The following is a 27,784-nucleotide window of genomic DNA, read 5'->3' as shown; positions in this document are numbered from 1 at the left end:
GGACGTCTGATGCAACTTGCGACAAAAAATAAAAAATTCTAGGAACTCGCCATGCCCCTCACGGAATACCTTGGGGTGTCTTCTTTCCAAAATGGGGTCACTTGTGGCGTAGTTATACTGCCCTGGCAATTTAGGGGCCCAAATGTGTGAGAAGAACTTTGCAATCAAAATGTGTAAAAAATGGCCTGCGAAATCCGAAAGGTGCACTTTGGAATATGTGCCCCTTTGCCCACCTTGGCTGCAAAAAAGTGTCACACATCTGGTATCGCCGTACTCAGGAGAAGTTGGGGAATGTGTTTTGGGGTGTCATTTTACATATACCCATGCTGGGTGAGAAAAATATCTTGGTCAAATGCCAACTTTGTATAAAAAAATGGGAAAAGTTGTCTTTTGCCAAGATATTTCTCTCACCCAGCATGGGTATATGTAAAATGACACCCCAAAACACATTCCCCAACTTCTCCTGAGTACGGCGATACCAGATGTGTGACACTTTTTTGATGCCAAGGTGGGCAAAGGGGCACATATTCCAAAGTGCACCTTTCGGATTTCACCGGTCATTTTTTACAGATTTTGATTGCAAAGTACTTCTCACACATATGGGCCCCTAAATTGCCAGGGCAGTATAACTACCCCACAAGTGACCCCATTTTGGAAAGAAGACACCCCAAGGTATTCTGTGAGGGGCATGGTGAGTTCCTAGAATTTTTTATTTTTTGTCGCAAGTTAGTGGAATATGAGACTTTGTAAGAAAAAATAAAAAATAAAAATCATCATCATTTTCCGCTAACTTGTGACAAAAAATAAAAAGTTCTATGAACTCACTATGCCCATCAGCGAATACCTTAGGGTGTCTACTTTCCGAAATGGGGTCATTTGTGGGGTTTTTCTACTGTTTGGGCATTGTAGAACCTCAGAAAACATGACAGGTGCTCAGAAAATCAGAGCTGTTTCAAAAAGCGGAAATTCACATTTTTGTACCATAGTTTGTAAACGCTATAACTTTTACCCAAACCATTTTTTTTTTGCCCAAACATTTTTTTTTTCATCAAAGACATGTAGAACAATAAATTTGGCGAAAAATTTATATATGGATGTCGTTTTTTTTGCAAAATTTTACAGCTGAAAGTGAAAAATGTCATTTTTTTGCAAAAAAATCGTTACATTTTGATTAATAACAAAAAAAGTAAAAATGTCAGCAGCAATAAAATACCACCAAATGAAAGCTCCATTAGTGAGAAGAAAAGGAGGTAAAATTCATTTGGGTGGTAAGTTGCATGACCGAGCGATAAACGGTGAAAGGAGTGTAGTGCCGAAGTGTAAAAAGTGCTCTGGTCATGAAGGGGGTTTTAGCTAGCGGGGCTGAAGTGGTTAAAGCTGTACGCCATGCAGGGCCCATGGCTTAGCCGTCGTTAATCAGCGCTGACACAATGTTCTTCCCGTTGTCGGTGACCATGGTTCCCATTTTTAGTTGGCAAGGAAACAGCCAGGATTCGATTTCTTGAGGACGCAGAGCAGTTTCTCCCCTGTGTAACTCCATTCGTCCAGGCAAACCAGGTGCATAACAGTGTGACACCGGCATGCTCTGGAAAAGTGGTATGTTGGAGGAGCACTACGAATTGTGCCTACAGTGGAGGCTGAGGACAAGGTGGAGGATGATGAGGCAGAGAAGAATATTGGCGCAGGACTCACAGCTTGAGAACGTGGAGACGGCAGTCCCGTCACCTGGCTAAGTTGCTGGTGTGGCTCGGCAGGAACCACATTTGCCTAGTGGGCCATAAAGGACATATATTGTCATTGACCATAGTCATAGCTTCACACGTCGGCGCTGCTGTAAACTTTAGCAGACACCAACAGGCTTAAAGACTGGCCCACCTTCTATTTAACATACAAGTGCAGGGCTGGCACTGCCTTTTTGGAAAAATAATGATGACTTGGTACTTTCCACCTTAGCTCAGCACAAGCCATCAGTTCTTTGAAAGGTGCAGAGTCCACCACATGGAAAGGGAGGCACTGTAGTACCAGCAACTTGGCCAGGAGCATGTTCAGCTTCTGCGCCATTGGATGAGTGCATGCATACTGTTGTCTTTTTGCAATTGCCGCAATGATCGATTGCTGACAAAACGAGTGATAAGGAGCAGAAGGAGGAGTGGGAGCATCAGGACCAGTAGATGATGGGAAGGAAACACAGCTTACTTCTGCTGAGGTGGTGGAGCCTTGACTGCTGGAGAATGGGTGCAGGCCATTGGGTGATGCAGAAGTTGAGGTGTCAGGCTGTACCACTACATTAGCGCCACGGTTTTCCCAGGCCACTTCAAGCTGATGCTGCATGTGTTGACGCAGGGCCATGATGCCAACATTGGCACCCTAGCCACGCTTCATCTTCTGCCCACAGAAAATACAAATGGCCATGCTGATGTTCTCTGGCAGCTTGATGAAAAATTCCCACACCGCCGAGTATGGCATTTTTCCTCCACCGAGTCAACCATTCAAGAACAGCTGGGTTGCTGGTCAAAACACGACCGCTGGATGACACTGGCAGCTCTGGCCTGTCCCTGCAACTGCTGCTACCATTTTCCCTTCTTCTGCTGCTACTTCTGCCAGCTCCAGCAACATTTTGACCACTGCCCGTTCCCTTAGAAGTCCCTGGCACCTGTCTGTTATATATAAAATCAATGAAAACCCCCAAAACTTGTAGTATCAGGCTGCAATTTCACACTAATTCCATAATTGGGGATTAACAGGTATATTTATGTGTAATAGCACTTGAGCACCCTAAAATCTCCCTGAATAACAGAATCAAGGATTAGTAAAATAACTGATGAATCAAAAATGCAAACAACCTAAAATCTGTAGTATCAGATTATTTTTTGTTTCCCCAATTAGTGCAGCAAGGTGTAATAGAATAGCTTCTCTACTACCCAGGCTTTACACTCTTCTATTGATCCCTGCTCTCTCCCTGTAGTGTGCATAAAGCCTCCCTATTCTATCCCTACATTAACAATAATCTGTCCATGAACTGCTCAGTAGTAATTTTTGTCAATAAAACCTTTCCTGATCACTGTCCCTAGTGCCTGTTACATCTCTCCCTGCACTAAGTTCACTGCAAAATGGCGGAGACCGAGCAGGAGGAGACTTTTTATAGGGCTGTAACATCACAGGGGCTGGCTAGCTGCTGATCGGCTATCTGCATGGTATTATGGGTGCTCCTTCGTTCCCGGGCTTCTTACTTCCTCTTTCTAACATGTGCAGCTGCCATTTTAGAAATAATACTATTTATTACCATGAAGATCAAGGAAAATCGACTTCGGGACAAATCAAGTTTTTCCTGAAGTTCGGATCAAATTCAACTTCACCAACTTCAATTCACTCATCTCTAGTTGTGACACCCAAGCAAACCAAGTTGTCCTTCACCAGTGTATAAAATATCACTTTTGTCAAAAGAATGAGTCGTATATTCATGCAGATTTTACAATTCTCTGTCTGAGGCCGATGACTAGATCTGCTCAGAGGGTGCCCTATTATGCCACTGCTCCTGTCTGCCTGCCTACCACCATGTTGTGTGCTGTACAGCTACTGCCACCATTATGCCACTGCCTGCCTTCCTACTATCATGTTGTTGCCGCTAATCCCCCTACTGCCACTTCCATTACCTGCTACTTAGTTGCCACTACTACTACTATTACTACCACCCTCTAAACAGCTGCGCACACCTTCTGCCTTGTCTGTCTTAAGCAATTTAGCAAATTTTTTAATAGTTCCTATCAGAACATTTATAAAAGATTTACCGTACTTTTTGCCATATAAGACACACTTTTCCCCCCCAAAAGTGGGGGGAAAATAGCAGTGCGTTATATGGGGTGAATGCTGCAATTTACATGGCCGCCACAATGCCGCACAGCGCGGTCAGCAGGTGTATCAACTGAGACGGAGGAGGGGCTGGGGGCCGGCGTTTGGATTAGGAATGACAGCGGGGACCGGTGCAGTCCCTGTATTCTATTGCACCGGCCGCTCACTGTTGTATAATCTCATCTAACCTGTAGGCATTATTAAGATATAATAATCATATGTAATCCAGCTGTATTACTTACAACTATAAGTTCTGTAGCAGGGAGGAGGCAGGCCGGGAGGCGCGTCACTCTCTACGTCATGCGCCTGCGCCGCCCACTTTATGAATGAAGCAGGCGGCACGGGTGCGTGTCGTAGTGAGTGACGCGTCACCCGCCCGTCCTCTCTGCTACGGAACTTAGTTGTAAGTAATACAGCTGGATTACACATGATTATTATTTGTAACAATGCCTACAGGTTAGATAAGATTACACAACAGTGAGCGGGGCCGGTGCATTAGAATACCGGGACTGCAGCGGTTCTCGCCGTCATTCATAATCCAGATGCCGGCCCCCAGCCCCTGTATTGGGGGTCATTCACACTGCAGAGACACCTATGGGGGGGGATCTGTGGATGGCACATAACATAAGATGCTATATATGTGTCATCCACAGATCCACCCCCATAGCAGTGTGATCCACAGATGTCCCCATAAGAGTGCCATCCAGAGATCCCCTCCATAACAGTGTGTCCTCCACAGATCCCCCATAACAGTGTCATCCACAGATCACCATTAGTTCAAAACCTACCAAAAGCACACCTTCTGGTTCAAAAATATTTTTTTTCTTATTTTCCTCCTCAAAAACCTAAGTGCGTCTTATAGGGCGAAAAATACGGTACTTTTACAAACTAACTCAGCCAGAAGTTTTTCGGAGTAACCTACTCAGTCATTTATTCTGTAATGGTCTCTTATTTTAATATTTTCCTTTCAGAAGGTTCTTCATATACTTTTGCTCCGCTTCTGACACTGCTCCCATCAACTCACATTTACCTATACTTACTCTACAATTAAATTAATTATCTAATAATTACAGGGAGTGCAGAATTATTAGGAAAATGAGTATTTTGACCACATCATCCTCTTTATGCATGTTGTTTTACTCCAAGCCTACTACCAATTAAGCATATTAGGTGATGTGCATCTCTGTAATGAGAAGGGGTGTGGTCTAATGACATCAACACCCTATATCAGGTGTGCATAATTATTAGGCAACTTCCTTTCCTTTGGCAAAATGGGTCAAAAGAAGGACTTGACAGGCTCAGAAGTCAAAAATAGTGAGATATCTTGCAGAGGGATGCAGCACTCTTAAAATTGCAAAGCTTCTGAAGCATGATCATCGAACAATCAAGCGTTTCATTCAAAATAGTCAACAGGATCGCAAGAAGCGTGTGGAAAAACCAAGGTGCAAAATAACTGCCCGTGAACTGAGAAAAGTCAAGCGTGCAGCTGCCAAGATGCCACTTGCCACCAGTTTGGCCATATTTCAGAGCTGCAAAATCACTGGAGTGCCCAAAAGCACAAGGTGTGCAATACTCAGAGACATGGCCAAGGTAAGAAAGGCTTAAAGACGACCACCACTGAACAAGACACACAAGCTGAAACGTCAAGACTGGGCCAAGAAATATCTCAAGACTGATTTTTCTAAGGTTTTATGGACTGATGAAATGAGAGTGAGTCTTGATGGGCCAGATGGATGGGCCCGTGGCTGGATTGGTAAAGGGCAGAGAGCTCCAGTCCGACTCAGACGCCAGCAAGGTGGAGGTGGAGTACTGGTTTGGGCTGGTATCATCAAAGATGAGCTTGTGGGGCCTTTTCGGGTTGAGGATGGAGTCAAGCTCAACTCCCAGTCCTACTGCCAGTTTCTGGAAGACACCTTCTTCAAGCAGTGATACAGGAAGAAGTCTGCATCCTTCAAGAAAAACATGATTTTCATGCAGGACAATGCTCCATCACACGCGTCCAAGTACTCCACAGCGTGGCTGGCAAGAAAGGGTATAAAAGAAGAAAATCTAATGACAAGGCCTCCTTGTTCACCTGATCTGAACCCCATTGAGAACCTGTGGTCCATCATCAAATGTGAGATTTACAAGGAGGGAAAACAGTACACCTCTCTGAACAGTGTCTGTGAGGCTGTGGTTGCTGCTGCACGCAATGTTGATGGTGAACAGATCAAAACACTGACAGAATCCATGGATGGCAGGCTTTTGAGTGTCCTTGCAAAGAAAGGTGGCTATATTGGTCACTGATTTGTTTTTGAATGTCAGAAATGTATATTTGTGAATGTTGAGATGTTATATTGGTTTCACTGGTAAAAATAAATAATTGAAATGGGTATATATTTGTTTTTTGTTAAGTTGCCTAATAATTATGCACAGTAATAGTCACCTGCACACACAGATATCCCCCTAAAATAGCTAAAACTAAAAACAAACTAAAAACTACTTCCAAAAATATTCAGCTTTGATATTAATGAGTTTTTTGGGTTCATTGAGAACATGGTTGTTGTTCAATAATAAAATTAATCCTCAAAAATACAACTTGCCTAATAATTCTGCACTCCCTGTATAAAAAAATGAAAATTGGACATACAATACACAATAGTCTCTTTCTAACAAGGATAAAACCAGCCTGTAGATCATGTGGATTCCAATGATGTTCCCATTCATTTCTTCAATTGCTCTTCTAGATTGATTTCAAGCTGCAGCTCAGGTGCATGTCCTTTCTCACAGAGCATGTCCTTTCTGCTGCAGCTCTCGTCCTGTCCATGTTATTCCTGCCGGCACCTGTGATGGCTTCTAACCATGGAAAGGGCTGGTGACCGATGAAGGATATAAGTGAGCATATGCGTCCTCGTTAGTAATGTTACTTAGTAGGGATCGACCGATTATCGGTTTTACCGATATTATCGGCCGATATTCAGGATTATGACTTATCGGTATCGGCATTTATTTTGCCGATATTCCGATAACTTATTGGGAACGCAGATCGCGCTGCTGACAGCGCTCTCCGTGTTCCCTCAGCAGCACAGGGGAAAAGGAAGCAGTGTCTCCCTCCCCCTGTGCTGCTGCTGCCGCCAATGAGAGGAGGGAGGACAAGGGGGGGGGGGAGGGGCTGTGGCCACTGCACCACCAATGAAGATAACTCATTCATTCATATACAGGAGGCCGGAGCTGGCTGCAGAATCACATAGCCGGCTCCCGGCCTCTATGAGCAATAGCTGCGATCTGCGGTAGTTAACCCCTCAGGTGCCGCAGATCGCAGCTATTGCTCATAGAGGCCGGGAGCCGGCTATGTGATTCTGCATCCAGCTCCCGCCTCCTGTATATGAATGAATGAGAGTGTTATCTTCATTGGTGGCACAGTGCGCCCCCCCCAACCCCCCAGTATTAATCATTGGTGGCAGTGGCCACAGGGTCCCCTCTCCCCTGCTCCTCTGATCGGAGCCCCAGCAGTGTAAGCCTGGGGATCCGATCGGTTACCATGGCAGCCAAGGTAAGCTCCATGCTGCTGTGTGCACAAAGCACAGAGCAGCAGGGACAGTGTGAGATCCTATTCACCCTAATAGATCTCTATCAGAGTGAATAGGACAAGAGTTCTAGTCCCTAAGGGGGCTAAAAGTTATTAAAAAATATTAAGTATAAATGAACAAGAAAAATTTACAAAAAATAAATAAAAATACACGTTAACAATAAACATTAATTTTCAACAGGAATTTTTTATTTTTTTCAAAAATGAAAATTCACATAATATCGGTATAAATTATCGGCTATCGGCCTAAAAGTTCACAAATTATCGGTATCGGCCCTAAAATATCAATATCGGTCGATCCCTATTACTTAGGTGGATAGAGAAATAAGGAAAACAACAAACAGCAGGTGGCGCTATACAGATACATTAAATAATTCAGCGACTATGTTACATTATAATTACATGCAAATACAAGAGAACTGATTCCACCATAATTGAATTACAAGGTCACTTTGGACAAATAAGTCTCCAACTAACTTTAAGAGATTTGCTGATCTATAGTTGTAGTAATAATAGTTTTCTGTATTATATCCAGATATTTGTAGAGGTTGTACAGGATTAGAACTTGTGGCTGCTTTCTTAGAGAAACAGCCCCACATCTGTCCACAGGTTATGTCTGGTATTGCAGTATGGCTCTATTAAAGTTAATGGGGCAGAATTACAATGCTGCGCTCAACCCTTGGACAGGAGAGGAGATGTTTTGGAGTAAAGGAGGTCTTCTTCTAATCCTGGAAACACCTTTATGTTATAGATCAGAAATCAAGGTGAAGCAGCCCCACATCTGTCCATAGGTTACATCTGGTATTGCAGTATTAAATGGGGTTGGCCACTCTGTTAGCACTTATTAAAACTAAAAAGAGAGTGGGGAGATATTACACTTCATAATGTATCTTCTTAAGCAGATTTGCCTGGTTTTCCGGCTATTGGCAGCCACGCCCCTCCTGTCCTGCTCTCGCCGCGCCCCCCTCCTGTCCTGCTCTCGCCGCTCCCCCCTCCTGTCCTGCTCTCGCCGCTCCCCCCTCCTGTCCTGCTCTCGCCGCTCCCCCCTCCTGTCCTGCTCTCGCCACTGCCCCCTCCTGTCCTGCTCTCACCACGCCCCCTCCTGTCCTGCTCTCACCACGCCCCCTCCTGTCCTGCTCTCACCACGCCCTCTTCCTGTCCTGATCTCACCACGCCCCCCTCCTGTCCTGATCTCACCACGCCCCCTGTCTCGTCCATCCCTGCACGTGCAATGGAGGAGCAACCTCATCCATGCCTAAGGCCTGTGCTTCTGTCTGGGTCCTAAAGCACCCCTGCTTGTATCAGAGGTGCTTTCCTTCTGTGACTGGCACTCCTGGCTGGGCAGGGCTGGCAGGGGCTCAGCACGGTCACTTGTTAAAAGCTCAAATAAAGAAACTTATACAGAAGGAAGACTGAGGAGAAGCTGTGATGGCTGCTCTGACTGCAGGCTCTGCCCCCTCTGTACTGAGAGGACCCTGCCAACATGTGAGGATGTAGCAGAGCCAGGGAAGTGCTGTGGACCATAAACTGTGAGCAGTCCCAGTGTCTGTCCTGTTTCTGGTCCCTCTGTTCTGAGTTCTTATCCCTGACATGATATTACAGCCAGACCAACAGTTCAGGAGCTTTAACCCCTTGTGAGCTGTCAGTATGGCTGAGGTCAGTGATATCAGCAGCAGTCACTGGTCTCACCATCTATATAATGTGTGCCCTCTCCTTCCTGCACTCTGTATATGGTGATATGTGACCCCCACCACTGCATAGAGATCCGTGACCCCTGTACACTGTATACAGTGACCCGTGCTAACGGTAGCCCAACAGTGCCGCCGGAAGTCCGCTCCGGCCCCAATTACTATAATAGGGTCAGGTTGGAGATATGGCCGCAGCATGGCTGAGAGGCGGCCGGACAAAAAACGCAGCGTGCTGGGCATCAGTGAATGTGGCCGGAGCGGACTTCTGGCAGCACTCGTGGGCTAGCATCAACACGGACCCGGCAGGGGAACAGACTGTCAGACCCTGCTAACGCTGGTGTGAAAGTAGCCTTAGTGGTGTGATAATAGACAGGAGACTCCTCTCTATGTGAGCAGATCGATTTGTTCATCAGAGATCTTGTGCAACAAAGATCTGCCCCCCCCCCCCGCCCCCGCCCCCCGCTCAACAGCCCCATCCCCCGGCAGTCCATAGTTTATGAGCAGGGCCCCCTCCCCCGGCAGTCCATAGTTTATGAGCAGGGCCCCCCCCCCCCCCCAGCAGTCCACAGTTTATGAGCAGGGCCCCCCCCCCCAGCAGTCCATAGTTTATGAGCAGGGCCCCCTCCCTCCCCCGGTAACATATGTATGATACATTAGCATCATATTCCTCTGTGCTGCTGGGACGGGGCGGATTGCTATGTCTGTACAGCAGTTATTCACTGATGACCGAGTTATTGATATTATCTGAGGGGCTCTTGTCTCTATGGAAACACAGGTGGGCGGGGATGTCATGTGACTGCTCCTCTGAACATGCTTGCTGCAAGGCATGCTGGGATTTTTACTTTCACGTTGCAGCTGCTCCTCCCACACAGCCGGTCTGAGGAGCTCCTCCAGGGAAGTGCGTCATGGTGAACAGGTTAGAAAATGATATATAGCCAGTACATTTAGCTTTAGACATTAATACTTGATGGTTTTGGCTATTGTCTGGGGCACTTTGGATTTTTGATACTTAGGGTGGCCAACCCCTTTAAACTTAATATGGCAGAATTACAATGCTGCGCTCAACCCTTGGACAGGAGAGGAGATGTTTTGGAGTAAAGAAGTTCTTCTTCTAATCCTGGAAACACCTTTACATTATAGATCAGAAATCACGGTGAAGCAGCAGGTCCTAAAACTAAGCTCCACACCTTCCACATTTTCTACACTCCGAACATTACAATGGATCCCTCCTAGACTCTAAGCACGTATGGATTCTCCCTCATGAATATTCAGATGTCTCACTAGACTTAAAGGGAACCTGTCACCGGGATTTTGGGTATAGAGCTGAGGACATGGGTTGCTAGATGGCGGCTAGCACATCCGCAATACCCAGTCCCCATAGCTCTGTGTGCTTTTATTGCTAAAAAAAAAATCAATTTGATACATATGCAAATTAACCTGAGATGAGTCCTGTATGTGAGAGGAGTCAGGGACAGGACTCATCTCAGGTTAATTTGCATATGTATCAAATCTGTTTTCTTACACAATAAAAGCACACAGAGCTATGGGGACTGGGTATTGAGGATGTGCTAGCGGCCATCTATCAGCCCATGCCCTTAGCTCTATACACAAAATGCCGGTGACAGGTTCCCTTTAAAGGGAACCTGTCACCGGGATTTTGTGTATAGAGCTGAGGACATAGGCTGCTAGATGGCCGCTAGCACATCCGCAATACCCAGTCCCCATAGCTCTGTGTGCTTTATTGTGTAAAAAAAACGATTTGATACATATGCAAATTAACCTGAGAGGAGTCCTGTATGTGAGATGAGTCAGGGACAGGACACATCTCAGGGTAATTTGCATATGTATCAAATAGTTTTGTTTACACAATAAAAGCACACAGAGCTATGGGGACTGGATATTGCGGATGTGCTAGCGGCCATCTAGGAGACTATGTCCTCAGCTCTATACCCAAAATCCCGGTGACAGGTTCCCTTTAAAGATGTTGTCCGGGATCTCCTATATTGATGACCTATCCTCAGAATAGTCTTATAGGAAATCCGACAGGCACTCGATCCGTGGTCCGCGCTGCACGGGAAGGGGCAATCCCCACGAACAGTGTATAAGTAATCCCAGCAGGAGATTCTCTGTTCAGCACGGTGTATTCTTTATTGCAGAATATCAATCAAAGTTTTTCAGGATGGGTTTCAGGCCCGTCCAGCCTTCTGTTCCATCAGCTGAGGATGGCTGGACGGGTCGAAACGCATCCTGAAAAACTGTGATTTATATGCTACAATAAAGAATACACCGTGCTGAACAGATAAACGCCTCCTGGGATTACTTATACATTATCCTCAGGATAGGTCATCAATATCAGATTGGCCGGGGTCCGACACCCTCGCTGATCAGATGTTTGAGGCAGACGGCTCGCGCAGTGTGCACGTCCCGTCTCCCTTCTTTCTTCCTGTTCACTGCTACTGTCCCATAGACATACAGCAGAGAGCAGGAAGAGAGAGGGAGAAGGCACGTGTGTGCACTGCATGAGCCGTCTCCTCGTACAGATGATCAGTGCGGGTTCTGGGTGTCAGACCCCACCGAGCTGATATTGATGACCTATTCTGAGGATAGGTCATCAATATTAACAATTTGATGTTGAGGCCTATTTTCATTTTTGCAGTTTGTATTTTTCTCCCCACATTCCAATAACCATAACATTTTTATTTTTCCATTCACGTACCTATAGGAGGGCTTATATTTTGCAGGACATGGTGCATTTTTTTATGTCATCATTTAATTTACCATACCTTGTATTGGAAACCAGGATAAAAAATTTGTGTGTGAAAAAAAATAAAATAAAAATTCTGTCAAGCTTTTGGGGGTTTTGATATCACATCGTTCATTGTGCTCTAAAAATGACCTAACATCCTTATTCTGTGGCTCTATACAAATGCGGCGATACCAAATTGTATAGGTTTTATTTGTTTTACTACTTTAAAAAAAGATAAAAACATTTTAAAATAAAACTTCATTTTTCCTTGCATTGCCATATAACTTTTTTATATTTCAGTCTACAAAGCTGTAGGAGGGCTTGTTTTTTGCGTAACTAACTATATTTTATTGGTACCATGTTTGTGGTATATACTGAGTTCATTGTACAATATATGCATTTTTTTAAGTTCAAGCATTTTAACACACAGCGATAATAAAATATGTACATTTTTTATTGTTAATATATTTTTATATATAAAATTGGGAAAAAGGGGTGATTTAAACTTATATTGATTTTTTTTTAATTCTATTTAAGTAAAAACAAAAATAACAATATTGTCCTTAGGGGCATAATACAAGGGATATCTTGATCCCGTCTCCTATTCACACTAATAGATCTCTATTAGGGCTCATGCACACGACCATGTGTATTTTGAGGTGCAAAAAAATAGATGCACAAAAATCACGGATGACGTCCGTGTGCATTTCATATTTTGCCGAACAGGAACGTCTGGCCCCTAATAAAACAGTCCTATCCTTGGTAATGCGGACAATAATAGGACATGTTCTATTCTTTTGCGGAACGGACATACAGAAACGGAATACACACAGAGTAACTTCCATTTTTTTTTACGGACCCATTGAACTGAATGGTTCTGCATACAGTCCTAAAAAAAAGAAAAAACGGAACAGACACGGAAAGAAAATACGTTCGCGTGCATGAGCCCTTAGGGCGAATAGGATTTTTACTCTCTCCAGTCTGTGCTGTGCCTCGTACATAGCTCAGTATGGAGAACGCCATGGCAACCGATCAGAAGGCAGAGGGTACTGGCACACAGTGCAGTTCTGACATTCATTCAGGATGCAGTTTTCAATTTAGCCAGTTTGTCTGCCTCGTTAACCCCTGAAATTCTGCATAGAAGTAATGATTTAAGTAATTTCAGCTAGCTACAATAAAAAACAGCATTCTGAATGCAAGTCAGAACTGCGCTGTGTGCCAGCATCCGTCTAATTCATTCACAGGTGCGTTAAACGCAGCACCTGAGGGGTTAAATGATGGGCGCAACGCAATCTCCGCTCCCTGTCAGGTCAGATACATCCCCTCAGGCATTATGACGTACAGGTGAAACTTGAAAAATTAGAATATTGTGCAAAGTTCATTTATTTCAGTAATGCAACTTAAAAGGTGAAACTAACATATGAGACTCATTACATGCAAAGCGAGATATTTCAAGCCTTTATTTGGTATAATTTGGATGATTATGGCTTACAGCTTATGAAACCCCTAAGTCACAATTTTGAAGTACCCTTTGCTCAGGGGGTATGGATTAATTAGCTGACTAGAGTGTGACACTTTGAGCCTAGAATATTGAACCTTTTCACAAAACTCTAACTTTAAGCTGCATTAATGCAATTCCTTTTAATTTGCATTACTGAAATAAATGGACTTTTGCAGGATATTCTAATTTTTTTAGTTTTACCTGTACAGTTACATCATAAAAGCCCGGACAACCCCTTTAAAGGGAGTCTTTCACCTAATCTGAGCGTTTTAGACCGCTCAGATCAGGTTATAGACTCTTTAACCCTCATTACGATCATATCTTTGTCTTATGTGTCCCTCGCCCAGATAATGAAAATAATACTTTTTAAACTTATGCAAATTACCTTCTGAAGGTGCCCAGGGGCGGCGTTACTGGGCGATGTGCCCAGAAAAACACACCTCCAGCCGGCGGACGTCACGAGCGGCACCAGAGGACGGCGGGCTGGGAACTGGCCCGTACCTGCGCACTGCTCTGCCCATTATGGGCAGATGAACAGCTTTTCATATTGCGCATGCGCCGGCCAACTAAAGACAGCCGGCCGGCGCATGCGCAATATGAAAGGATGTTCCTCTGCCCATAATGGGCAGAGCAGTGCGCAGGTGCGGGCCAGTTCCCAGCCCGCCGTCCTCTGGTGCCGCTCGTGACGTCCGCCGGCTGGAGGTGTGTTTTTCTGGGCACATCGCCCAGTAACGCCGCCCCTGGGCACCTTCAGAAGGTAATTTGCATAAGTTTAAAAAGTATTATTTTCATTATCTGGGCGAGGGACACATAAGACAAAGGTATGATCGTAATGAGGGTTAAAGAGTCTATAACCTGATCTGAGCGGTCTAAAACGCTCAGATTAGGTGAAAGACTCCCTTTAACCACTTCAGCCCCGCTAGCTGAAACCCCCTTCATGACCAGAGCACTTTTTACACTTCGGCACTACACTACTTTCACCGTTTATCGCTCGGTCATGCAACTTACCACCCAAATGAATTTTACCTCCTTTTCTTCTCACTAATAGAGCTTTCATTTGGTGGTATTTTATTGCTACTGACATTTTTACTTTTTTTGTTATTAATCGAAATGTAAAGATTTTTTTGCAAAAAAATGACATTTTTCACTTTCAGCTGTAAAATTTTGCAAAAAAAACGACATCCATATACAAATTTTTCGCTAAATTTATAGTTCTACATGTCTTTGATTAAAAAAAAATGTTTGGGCAAAAAAAAAATGGTTTGGGTAAAAGTTATAGCGTTTACACACTATGGTACAAAAATGTGAATTTCCGCTTTTTTAAGCAGCTCTGACTTTCTGAGCACCTGTCATGATTCCTGAGGTTCTACAATGCCCAAACAGTAGAAAAAACCCACAAATGACCCCATTTCGGAAAGTAGACACCCTAAGGTATTCGCTGATGGGCATAGTGAGTTCATAGAACTTTTTATTTTTTGTCACAAGTTAGCGGAAAATGATGATGATTTTTTATTTTTATTTTTTTCTTACAAAGTCTCATATTCCACTAACTTGCGACAAAAAATAAAAAATTCTAGGAACTCGCCATGCCCCTCACGGAATACCTTGGGGTGTCTTCTTTCCAAAATGGGGTCACTTGTGGCGTAGTTATACTGCCCTGGCAATTTAGGGGCCCAAATGTGTGAGAAGTACTTTGCAATCAAAATCTGTAAAAAATGACCGGTGAAATCCGAAAGATGCACTTTGGAATATGTGCCCCTTTGCCCACCTTGGCTGCAAAAAAGTGTGACACATCTGGTATCGCCGTACTCAGGAGAAGTTGGGGAATGTGTTTTGGGGTGTCATTTTACATATAACCATGCTGGGTGAGAGAAATATCTTGGCAAAAGATAACTTTTCCCATTTTTTTATACAAAGTTGGCATTTGACCAAGATATTTTTCTCACCCAGCATGGGTATATGTAAAATGACACCCCAAAACACATTGCCCAACTTCTACTGAGTACGGCGATACCAGATGTGTCACACTTTTTTGCAGCCTAGATGCGCAAAGGTGCCCAAATTCCTTTTAGGAGGGCATTTTTAGACATTTGGATCCCAGACTTCTTCTCACACTTTCGGACCCCTAAAAAGCCAGGGCAGTATAAATACCCCACATGTGACCCCACTTTGGAAAGAAGACACCCCGAGGTATTCAATGAGGGGCCTAGCGAGTTCATAGAAATTATTATTTTTTTGCATAAGTTAGCGGATATAGATTTTTTTAGTTTTTTTCTCACAAAGTCTCACTTTCCGTTAACTTAGGACAAAAATTTCAATCTTTCATGGACTCAATATGCCCCTCACGGAATACCTTGGGGTGTCTTCTTTCCGAAATGGGGTCACATGTGGGGTATTTATACTGCCCTGGCTTTTTAGGGGCCCTAAAGCGTGAGAAGAAGTCTGGAATATAAATGTCTAAAAATGTTACGCATTTGGATTCCCTGAGGGGTATGGTGAGTTCATGTGAGATTTTATTTTTTGACACAAGTTAGTGGAATACGAGACTTAGTAAGAAAAAACAAAAACAAACAAAAAATTTCCGCTAACTTGGGCCAAAAAAATGTCTGAATGGAGCCTTACGGGGGGAGGGGGGGGGTGGGGGGGGGTGATCAATGACAGGGGGGGGGGGGTGATCAATGACAGGGGGGTGATCAATGACAGGGGGGTGATCACCCATATAGACTCCCTGATCACCCCCCCTGTAAGGCTCCATTCAGACGTCCGTATGATTTTTACGGATCCATGGATCGGATCCGCAAAACACATGCAGACGTCTGAATGGAGCCTTACAGGGGGGTTATCAATGACAGGGGGTGATCAGGATGATCACCCCCCTGTCACTGATCACCCCCACTGTAAGGCTCCATTCAGACGTCCGCATGTGTTTTGCGGATCCGATCCATGTATCCGTGGATCCGTAAAAATCATACGGACGTCTGAATGGAGCCTTACAGGGGGGTGATCAATGACAGGCGGGTGATCACCCATATACACTCCCTGATCACCCCCTGTCATTGATCACCCCGCTGTCATTGATCACCCCCCTGTAAGGCTCCATTCAGACGTCCGCATGTGTTTTGCGGATCCGATCCATGTATCCGTAAAAATCATGCGGACGTCTGAATGGAGCCTTACAGGGGGGTGATCAATGACAGGGGGTGATCAGGAAGTGTATATGGGTGATCACCCCCCTGTCATTGATCACCCCCCTGTAAGGCTCTATTCAGACGTCCGTATGATTTTTACGGATCCATGGATCGGATCCGCAAAACACATGCGGACGTCTGAATGGAGCCTTACAGGGGGGTGATCAATGACAGGCGGGTGATCACCCATATACACTCCCTGATCACCCCCTGTCATTGATCACCCCGCTGTCATTGATCACCCCCCTGTAAGGCTCCATTCAGACGTCCGCATGTGTTTTGCGGATCCGATCCATGTATCCGTAAAAATCATGCGGACGTCTGAATGGAGCCTTACAGGGGGGTGATCAATGACAGGGGGTGATCAGGAAGTGTATATGGGTGATCACCCCCCTGTCATTGATCACCCCCCTGTAAGGCTCTATTCAGACGTCCGTATGATTTTTACGGATCCATGGATCGGATCCGCAAAACACATGCGGACGTCTGAATGGAGCCTTACAGGGGGGTGATCAATGACAGGGGGTGATCAGGGAGTGTATATGGGTGATCACCCGCCTGTCATTGATCACCCCCCTGTAAGGCTCCATTCAGACGTCCGCATGTGTTTTGCGGATCCGATCCATGTATCCGTGGATCCGTAAAAATCATACGGACGTCTGAACGGAGCCTGACAGGGGGTGATCAATGACAGGGGGGGGGGTGATCAATGACAGGGGGGTGATCAGGGAGTTTATATGGGGTGATCATGGGTGATCAGGGGTTCATAAAGGGTTAATAAGTGACGGGGGGGGGTGTAGTGTAGTGTTTGGTGCGACTTTACTGACCTACCTGTGTCCTCTGGTGGTCGATCCTAACAAAAGGGACCACCAGAGGACCAGGTAGCAGGTATATTAGACGCTGTTATCAAAACAGCGTCTAATATACCTGTTAGGGGTTAAAAAAATCAGATCTCCAGCCTGCCAGCGAGCGATCGCCGCTGGCAGGCTGGAGATCCACTCGCTTACCTTCCGTTCCTGTGTGCGCGCGTTCACAGGAAATCTCGGCTCTCGCGGGAGGACGCGTATATGCGTCCACCCAGAAGAGCAGGGCCGCCGGCAGGACGCAATCCTGCGTACGGCGGTCCTGTAGAGGTTAATTTACAGCCAAAGCATTTCCCACATTCTGTATATTAAATAGGCTTCTCTCCTGTATGAATTCTCTGATGTTGCACAAGATTTGATTTATTACCAAAACATTTCTCACATTCAGGACACGAATATGGCTTCTCTCCTGTGTGAGTTCTCAGATGTTTATCAAGCTGTGCTTTCAAATTAAAATACTTTTCACATTCAGGACATGGAAATGGCTTCTCCCCTGTGTGCATTTTCAGATGATTCTCAAGTTCTGATTTCCGAGTAAAATATTTCCCACATTCAGGGCATAAAAATGGCTTAACCCCGGTGTGAATTCTCTGATGTTCCTCAAGAATTGATTTGTTACTAAAACATTTCCCACATTCGGGACACAAATATGGCTTCTCTCCTGTGTGAATTCTCTGATGTTGCACAAGATTTGATTTATTACCAAAACATTTCTCACATTCAGGACACGAATATGGCTTCTCTCCTGTGTGAGTTCTCAGATGTTTATCAAGCTGTGCTTTCAAATTAAAATACTTTTCACATTCAGGACATGGAAATGGCTTCTCCCCTGTGTGCATTTTCAGATGATTCTCAAGTTCTGATTTCCGAGTAAAATATTTCCCACATTCAGGGCATAAAAATGGCTTAACCCCGGTGTGAATTCTCTGATGTACCTGAAGAATTGATTTGTTACTAAAACATTTCCCACATTCCGAACATGAAAATGGCTTCTCTCCTGTGTGAGTTTTCTGATGTTCAACAAGATGTGATTTCCGAATAAAACATTTCCCACATTCTAAACATGAAAATGGCTTCTCCGCTGTGTGAGTTTTGTGATGTCTCAGAAGATGTGAATTTTGACGAAAACACTTTCCACATTCTGAACATGAATATGGATTCTCTCCTGTATGAATTCTCTGATGTATCACAAAACTTGATTTATCACTACAACATTTCCCACATTCTGAACATGAATATTGCTGCACCCCAGTATGAGTTCCCAGGTGTATCTTAAGACTATGTTGAGTCCTAAACCTCTTCCCACATTCCGAACATGAAAATGACTTCTCTCCTGTATGAGTTTTCTGATGTTCAACAAGATGTGATTTTCGAATAAAACATTTCCCACATTCTAAACATGAAAATGGCCTCTCCGCTGTGTGAGTTTTCTGATGTCTCAGAAGATGTGAATTTTGACGAAAACACTTTCCACATTCTGAACATGAATATGTCTTTTCTCCTTTGTCATTTCTCAGAATTTCAGCAACACTTGATAGCACATTAAAAGTTTTCTCTCTTTCAGAACATGACCGTTCAGCTTTCTGAATTTCATTGTGCACAGAAAGATTAGCATTATTTTCAAAATCATTCCCATATTCAGAATTTGCAGACATCTCACCCAGATTATGCCAGGTTCTATTATTGCCAAGTTGGAATTAGATGACCTTGGGAGACTTTTATCCAGTCTTTACCTGAAGAAAGAAACATTTTATAAGATAAAAGGCTTTTTTCCCCCCCTAATTGCACACAAACCGTTAAAATATAAAATTTTATTAATATGCAGATAAAAAAAATGTACCAACGTTATACTAACTGCATACTTAAAGGGAACCTGTCATGTGGATATTTGATTATAATCTAACCAATTATATACAATCATTAACTACTAAAAAGTGCCTTAGATGTATTCACTTACTGGTGTGACAGATGGTTACCTCATAATACACACACAAAGATGCCGCATGCTAATGAGCTGATTGGAGTCCAGCGTGATGTCATTGAGTCCAGCGTATATTTAATTCAGAGCTATAGCCACTCCCCTGCCCACCTGCTGCTGATTCATATGGAAAATAACTGTCATTCAGCAGCAGGTGGGCGGGGAGAGTCAGGAGCTCATGAATATTAATGACTCATCATCATCAGCTGGAGCTTTTCAATACAAGATGTTGGCAGATTGACTGGGTCAATTAAAGAAAGTGACCCAGCATTTTGCTAAAAGAATCAGTCACTTATTTATGTTGCCCTTAGTTAGGACACCATAAAACTGGTGACAGGTTCCCTTTAACCCCTTCTGGACCCTGCCATTTTTCACCTTAAGGACCAGGCCATTATTTAGAAAATCTGACCTGTGTCACTTTATGTGGTGGGAACTTTAAAACGCTTTTACTTATCCAAGCCATTCTGGGACTGTTTTCTCGTCGCATATTGTACTTAATGACAGTGGTAAATTTGAGTCAAAATATTTCATTTGTATTTATAAAAAAAAATAAAAAATTTACCAATTTTTTTTAAAAAGTCTAAATTTCAAAAAATTTTATTTCTCTGCTTTTAAAACAGATAGTGATCCCTCCTAAAACAGTTATTACTTTATATTTCCCATAAGTCTACTTCATGTTTGAGTCATTCTGTATATTACATTTTCTTTTTTTGGATGTTAGAAGGCTTAGAAGTATAGTAGCAAATCTCAAAAGTTTTAAGAAAATTTCCCCAAAACTATTTTTAAGGAACAGTTCAGGTCTGAAGTCACTTTGTGGGGCTTACATTATAGAAACCACCCATAAATGGCCCCATTTTAGAAACTACAGCTCTCAAGGTATTCAAAACTGATTTTACTAACTTTGTTAACCCTTTAGGTGTTCCACCAGAATTAAAGGAAAATGGAGATGAAATTCACTTTTTTGTCAGATTTTCAATTTTAATAAAAAAAAATTCCAACAACAAAGCAAAGGTTAACTGCTTAACGACACCGCCTTATTTCACCTTAACCCTTTCATGACCAAGGGTTATTGATGCCCCAGTGTCCAGGTCAAAATTTACAAATCTGACATGCGTCACTTTATGTGGTAATAGCTTTGGAACACTTATTTATCCAAGCCATTCTGAGATTGTTTTCTCGCGACACATTGTACTTAATGATTTGAGTCAATATATTTCACCTTTATTTATGAAAAAAATCCCAAATTTACCAAAATTTTGGGAAAATTCACAATTTTCCAAATTTCAATTTCTCTGCTTCTAAAACAGAAAGTCATACCTAATAAAATATTTATTACTTAACATTCCCCATATGTCTACTTTTTGTTGGCATCATTTTGGAAATGTCATTTTATTTTTTTAGGACGTTAGAAGGCTTAGAAGTTTAGAAGCAATTCTTACAATTTTTAAGAAAATTTCCAAAACCCACATAAATGACCCCATTGTAGAAACTACACCCCTCAAGTTACTCAAAACGGATTTTACAAACTTTGTTAACCCTTTAGGCGTTCCACAAGAATTAAAGGAAAATGGAGATGAAATTTCTAAATTTCACTTTTTTAGCAGATTTTCCATTTTATAAAAAAAAAAAAAATTGTAACACATTGAGGGTTAACAGCCAAACAAAACTCAATATTTATTACCCTGATTCCGCGGTTTACATAAAGACCCCACATGTGGTCGTAAACTACTGTATGGGCACACGGCAGGGCGCAGAAGGAAAGGAATGCCATACGGTTTTTGGAAGCAAGATTGTGCTGGATTGGTTTTCTGAACGCCATATGTTTTTTATTTTTCTGCCGATCGTCTTGTGCAGGGGCTTGTTTTTTGCAGAAAATGTTGAGGTTTTTATTGGTACCATTTTTGGGTACATAGGATTTTTTTGATCATTCATTATTACACTTTATGGGCAAGGTGACCCAAAAATTGGCTGTTTTGGAACAGTTTTCATTTATTTATTTTTAGAGCGTTCATCTGAGGAGTTAGGTCATGTGATAGTTTTATAGAGAAGATTGTTACGGACGTGGAAATACCTAATATGTACACTTTTTCTTATTTATTTAAGTTTTGCACAATAATAGCATTTCTGAAACCAAAAAAATGATGTTTTAGTGTCTCTATAGTCTGAGAGCCATAGCTTTTTTATTTTTTGGGCGATAGGGTATCATTTTTTCCAAGTCCCTCTTGGATCATGAAGATCCAGTGGGGCTGATGGCTGTACTATACTTTGCAATGCTCTTGCATTGCAAAGTATAATACCATTAGATGCCCTGCAGGTGGCAACAGCGGACGGTTGCCATGGCAACCATCGGGTGCTGCAATCACAGCGCTGCAGCCCCAATGGTTGAGAGAGGGAGCTCCCTCCCTCTATTAACCCCATGGATGCCGCAACCGCGGCATCTATGGGGTTACAGGAGAGTGTCAGCATAGAGCTGACACTCTCTGCTGATGGCGGCGGCTGAGTAATGGAGCCGCCGCCATCACACACAGCAGGGGGATCGGGGGCAGCGTGTGTGGGGGGGGGGGAAATCGGGGGGTACGGCCGCCAATATTGAGGGGGGCGGGTGAGAATGAATGCATGGGGCGGGGAGGGGGCAGACCGCATCAGGGCAGCTGCCTCTAGGAGATGAGTTGCAGGCGGACACAAGGGTGGGGCTTGGAGGGGCACAGGGGGGGGGGGCACAGCCACAGATCGGGGGCACAGATCGGAGGGGGTATTACGAGGACACTACCTGATTTCAGGCTCTGATCTGCAGAGCGCAGATCAGAGCATGAAATCTGCATTTTTTTCACTGCCGCAATCCGATCTGCAGAGACTAACAAATCGGATCGATTGTCGGCAAGGGGCCACTCTGATTGGTCCCTTGCCGGCATTACTGCACTGTATGCTGTCCGTGACAGCAGCAGGGCTCGGGCAGAAGCTTTAATCCAAGCGCTTTGCGGCGCTTGGATTAAAGAGCTGGTTTGACATTTATAGACGCGATAGCTGCACGGGGCATGTGCAGCTATCATGCATATATACAGATTGCGGTCGGGAAGGGGTTAAGGACCTGGCCATTTTTTGCAAATCTGACCACTGTCACTTTAAGTGGTGATAACTTTAAAACGCTTTGACTTATCCAGGCCGTTCTGAGATTGTTTTTTCGTCACATATTGTACTTCATGACACTGCTAAAATGACGTAAGAAAAATAAAAAATCATTTTTATTTATAGAGAAATACCAAATTTACCAAAAATTTTAAAAATAATTGCCAATTTCAAAGTTTACCTCCAAACATAGCTATTACTTTACATTCGCCATATGTCTACTTCATGTTTGCATCATTTTGGGAATGATATTTTATATTTTGGGGATGTTACAAGGCTTAGAAGTTTGGAAGCAAATCTTGACATTTTTCAGAAATTTTCTAAAACCCAATTTTTAGGGACCAGTTCAGGTCTGAAGTCACTTTGTGAGGCTTATATAATAGAAACCACCCAAAAATGACCCCATTCTAGAAACTACACCCCTCAAGGTATTCAAAACTGATTTTACTAACTTTGTTAACCCTTTAGGTGTTGCACAAGAGTTATTGGCAAATGGGGATGAAATTAGAAAATTTCTTTTTTTGCCACATTTTCAATTTTTTCCACTAACAAAGCAAGGGTTAACAGCCAAACAAGACTGTATCTTTATTGCCCTGACTCTGCCGTTTACAGAAACACCCCATATGTGGCCGTACACTACTGTACGGCCACACAGCGGGGCGTAGAGGGAAAGGTGCACCGTTTGGTTTTTGGAGGGCTGATTTTTATGGACCGTTTTATTTACACCTGTTTCAACCCCCCTGATGCACCCCTGGAGTAGAAACTCCCTAAAAGTGACCCCATTTTGGAAACTACAGGATAAGGTGGCGGTGTTGTTGGGATTATTTTTAGGGTACATATGATTTGTGGTTGCTCTATATTACATTTTTGTGAGGCAAGGTTACTAAAAATTTAAATTCTGAAATTTCATCTCCATTTGCCATTAACAGGAACACCTAAAGGGTTAATAAAGTTTGTAAAATCAGTTTTGAATACCTTGAAGGGTGTAGTTTCTTAGATGGGTCACGTTTGTGGAGTTTTTACTCTAGGGGGGACATCAGGGGGGCTTCAAAAAAGGGACATGGTGTCAATAAAAAAGGCCATAAAAATCGGCCTTCCAGAAACCATGTCGGTCCTTTCCTTTTGTGGCCTCCCTTTTACTGATACAGCAGTTTACGACCACAAATGTGGCGTTTCTGTAAACTGCAATATCAGGGTAATAAAAATTAAGTTTTGTTTAGGTTGTTAACCCTTGCTTTGTTACCGGAAAAAACTGATTGAAATGAAAAAGTGCCAAAAATAGCTGTTTTGGCACCGTTTTTTTTTTGGTTTTTTTTACCGTGTTAATCTGGGGGGTTAGGTCATGGGGTATTTTTATAGAGGAGATTTTTCTTACGGACGCGGCGATACCTAATAAGTCTACTTCTTTTTTTTTACAATTATTTAGGTTTTAGACTTTATTATAAAAAGTTTTTTTATCTCTAAAGTCTGAGTCATTTTTTGTTTTTGTTTTTTAGCTTGCTTTTTGATCGCTTGCTATTAAAATTTTTAAGTAAGGTGACAAAAAAAGTTCTTTTTTTTGCACCGTTTCTTTTTTTTTTTTTGGACCGTGTTAATCTGGGGGGTTAGGTCATGGGTTATTTTTATAGAGGAGATTATTACCGACGCAGCGATACCTAATTTGTATACTTTTTAAAAAATTATTTTCAAGCCAGTTTTTTTATCCGATGTCAGTGGCTAAATTGGGATATAAATTTAGTACTCCATGGAAGTGTGATACTCCCTGAAGCAACAGTCAATGCAGAGGCCCGGATGATCGGGACACGTGTCGCACCGAGTAGTGGTGTCCTTCCGTATCCCCCTCCTGCGACACACTCTGCACTTTTTTTGGGTTCATCCTTTCTTTCCAGTATGGGGGACCACACCTGGAAAGTGTTAGCCAGGGACGATCCGGGCGCCTCCAGTTCCCGAGGTACTCCAGCCTGCTCTTTCCCGGTCTGAAAAGATCAGAACCTTGAGGACTGCATCATAGAACTGAAGGAATGTCCCTGTGTTGCCAGCGCTTCGGGATAGTACAAAAGAGTTGTACAAGGCAACCTGCACCAAGTAGACCGCAACTTTTTTGTACCATGCCAGGGTTTAGCGCATGGCGTTATATGGCTTGAGGACTTGATCAGAGAGATCAACTCCTCCCATATACCGATTGTAGTCGACGATACAATCGGGCTTGAGGACTGTTGCCGTGGTACCTCGCACAGGGACAGGGGTGATGCCGTTACCATGAATTGTGGACAGTACAAGGACATCCCTCTTGTCCTTATACCTGACCAGAAACAGGTTTTCACTGGTAAGGGCACGGGTCGCACCCCTGGGGATAGGTACCTGGAGGGGGTGGGCAGGGAGGCCGTGTTGATTTTTCCGCACGGTCCCACAAGCAGACGTGGATCTGGCGGCAAGGGACTGGAACAAGGGGGATACTAGTATAAAATGTATCCACATAAAGGTGGTAACTTATCTAGCAGTGGGTACATAAGGTCCCACACAAGTTTCCCGCTAACACCCAGAGTGGGGGGACATTCTGAGGGTTGAATACAGGAATCTCGACCCTAGTATACACAAAACTTGGAAGTGTACCCTGAGGTACTCTCACAAAGTTTGTATAGCTTCACGCCATACCTTGCCTGCTTGGAGGGCACATACTGGCGTAAAATGAGTCTCCCCTTGAAAGCAATGAGAGACTCATAAACCGCGACCTCCCTTCCAGGTACATAGGCCTGTACAAATTTGTCCCCAAAATGATCGATGACCGGCCGTATCTTATACAGACGGTCATAGGCAGGATCACCTTGGGGGGGACATGCTGCATTATCTGAATAATGCAGACATTTCCGGATGGCCTAAAACCCGGTAGCGTGTCATGGCCGTACTGTAAAGTGGGGCCTGGTAGAGGATGTCCCCACTCCAGTAATGCCTGACACTAGGTTTCTTGACCAGGCCCATATGCAGCACGAGGCCCCAAAATGTCCTCATCTCGGATGCACTGACCGGCATCCAGCCACCGGGCCTGGCCAAAAAGGAGCCCGATTGTTGAGCAACGAACTGTTGGACGTACAGGTTCGTCTGCTCCACCATCAGATTTACCAGTGGGTCACTGAAAAAATTACAAAAAAAAGTCAGTCATTCAGTGTAGCCCACTGTGGAAATCTGGATTCCTGATTGGCCTACAAAATCAGGAATCACGGGCTCGTATCGCTCTGGGGTCCACCAGACAGGTTCACCGGCAGGGTGCTCCGGTGAATTTAACTGGTGGGCCAGAAAACTAGTACGAGCCCCAGAGCTGCTCGTACTAGGCTGGGCCACAGGGTCCCTAGCATAGCGGTCCCCTTGCTCCGCTCCGCCGCCTTGGGGGCTCATCATCATCGCGGATGACAACAGGAAAGTGGGGTCATCCTCGTCCTCACTGGGACTCTCGGAGTCGGAGGCAAGCTGGACATATGCCTCCTCGGCCGAGAACGTCCGGCGGGCCATAGGGGAGTGTGTGTCTGCGTGTGTAAATCTTTATTTGGTGTGCGTGTGTGGGGGGGGGCACGGGTGTTCACGAACTCACCCTAAAACCAACAAGAAAAAAAGGGCAAAAAATGTTACAAAAAAAAAATACAAAACCGTTGATCAACCGTCCGAAGTTGATCAGCGGTGGGGTGTGCGATGCGCTAACAGTGGCCGGACGCTAAGAGTGCCGGCCACAGTCAGCGTACCCAAAAAAGCCGGAATTAGACTTACCGGTAATTCAGTTTCCACGAGATCACCACGACGGCTACAAGGAGAGATTGACCCCTGACCTCTGTAGGGGCAGGAACAGAGAGAGGGTTTAAATCCCCCCCTCCCACCACCAGCACCAGTGTGTCCAAAATTACAGAGACAGAAATGAGTGGTGAGACAGAAAAATAATGAATCGAGAGGGTATTACTTCATAACCTCCCAGGTAAGACTAAAGGAAGGGTAGTGAATATATGTGCCGTCGTGGTGATCTCGTGGAAACTGAATTACCGGTAAGTCTAATTCCGGCTTTCCACCTCATCACCACGACGGCTACAAGGAGATATAAAAAATTATAGCTTAGGGGGGGGACAACCGCCTGAAGGACCTTACGTCCAAAAGACAAGTCTGAAGTAGATAGGTCTAACCTATAGTGTTTAGTAAAGGTGTGGATGTTAGACCAAGTAGCAGCCTTACAGATATCCTCAAGGGAAGCTCCGGCCCGCTCGGCCTGGGAGGAGGACATAGCCCGGGTAGAGTGAGCTCTCAAATTTGGGGGGCACGACAGACCTTGGGACTCATAGGAGATGGAAATGGAATCCTTTATCCACCGTGCTAAGGAGGACCTGGAGGCTTTTAGACCCTTATTCTTACCTGAGAATAAGACAAATAGGTTGCTGGATTTACGGAAACCTTTTGATACCTCAAGATACCGTAAGACAGAGCGTCTTACATCTAGAGAGTGGAAGCTAGATTCCCTAATATTAGAGGGATTACTGCAAAAGGAGGGTAAGACTATCTCCTGGTTGCGGTGGAAATCCGATACCACTTTAGGCAAAAAACCTGGATCTAACTTAAGAATGATTCTGTCATCGGTGATACGGAGATAGGGTTCCTGTATCGATAGAGCTTGGATCTCGCCTAGCCTTCTTGCGGACGTGATGGCCACCAAGAATGCAGTCTTAAGCGATAGATGTTTGGTGGAACAACTAGATAGGGGCTCAAACGGAGCAAGAGTCAAGCCCGTGAGTACCGTATTGAGGTCCCAGTTGGGGATCCTAGATTTTAGAGAGGGACGTAGTCGGGAGGCAGCTCTCATGAATCTTTTGATCCAGCGATGACTGGCTAGATCTCGATCAAAGAAGCAAGCTAGTGCCGAGACCTGTACCCTCAGGGTAGAGGGTCTAAGACCTAATTCAAGCCCCTGCTGGAGGAAGTCCAAGATTTTCAGAAAATTGGGCGGCTCTAAATTTGGGGCAGGGTTGCCAATCCAGGTACAGAATCTCTTCCAAATCTTTAAGTAAATTGAGAAGGTAACCTTCTTCCTACTCGCTTTTAGGGTAGCTATCACTTGGTCGGAGAGCCCTTGGGACTTCAACCTCTGGACCTCAGGATCCAGGCTGACAGCTTGAGGAAGCTCGGATTTGGGTGTAGGATTGGCCCCTGGTGAAGCAGGTCCCTCCTGGAAGGAAGAGGCCATGGGTCCTCTACTGATAGATTTTTTAAAGAAGAGAACCAGCTCCTTTTCGGCCAATAGGGAGC

The 27,784-nt window shown here is 44.2% G+C and overlaps 1 protein-coding gene across 7 annotated transcripts in view; it reads right to left on the bottom strand.

Moving 5' to 3' along the window:
* Positions 1–17,711: 17,711 nt before the first annotated feature.
* The window catches only part of LOC122932724 (gastrula zinc finger protein XlCGF26.1-like), a 43,386-nt gene continuing 33,313 nt past the window's right edge, over positions 17,712–27,784 (bottom strand). For all 7 annotated transcript variants that reach the window (XM_044287311.1, XM_044287307.1, XM_044287310.1 and 4 more), the window contains one exon: positions 17,712–19,136. In XM_044287311.1, the coding sequence (XP_044143246.1) occupies positions 17,712–19,058 (1,347 nt within the window). In that variant the 5' untranslated portion in view covers positions 19,059–19,136. The remainder of the gene's footprint in view (positions 19,137–27,784) is intronic.

The sequence above is a fragment of the Bufo gargarizans genome, chromosome 3, assembly GCF_014858855.1.
Source record: "Bufo gargarizans isolate SCDJY-AF-19 chromosome 3, ASM1485885v1, whole genome shotgun sequence".
In the NCBI taxonomy this organism is placed as follows: Eukaryota; Metazoa; Chordata; class Amphibia; order Anura; family Bufonidae; genus Bufo; species Bufo gargarizans.
This window is presented reverse-complemented; position numbering and strand designations above follow the sequence as displayed.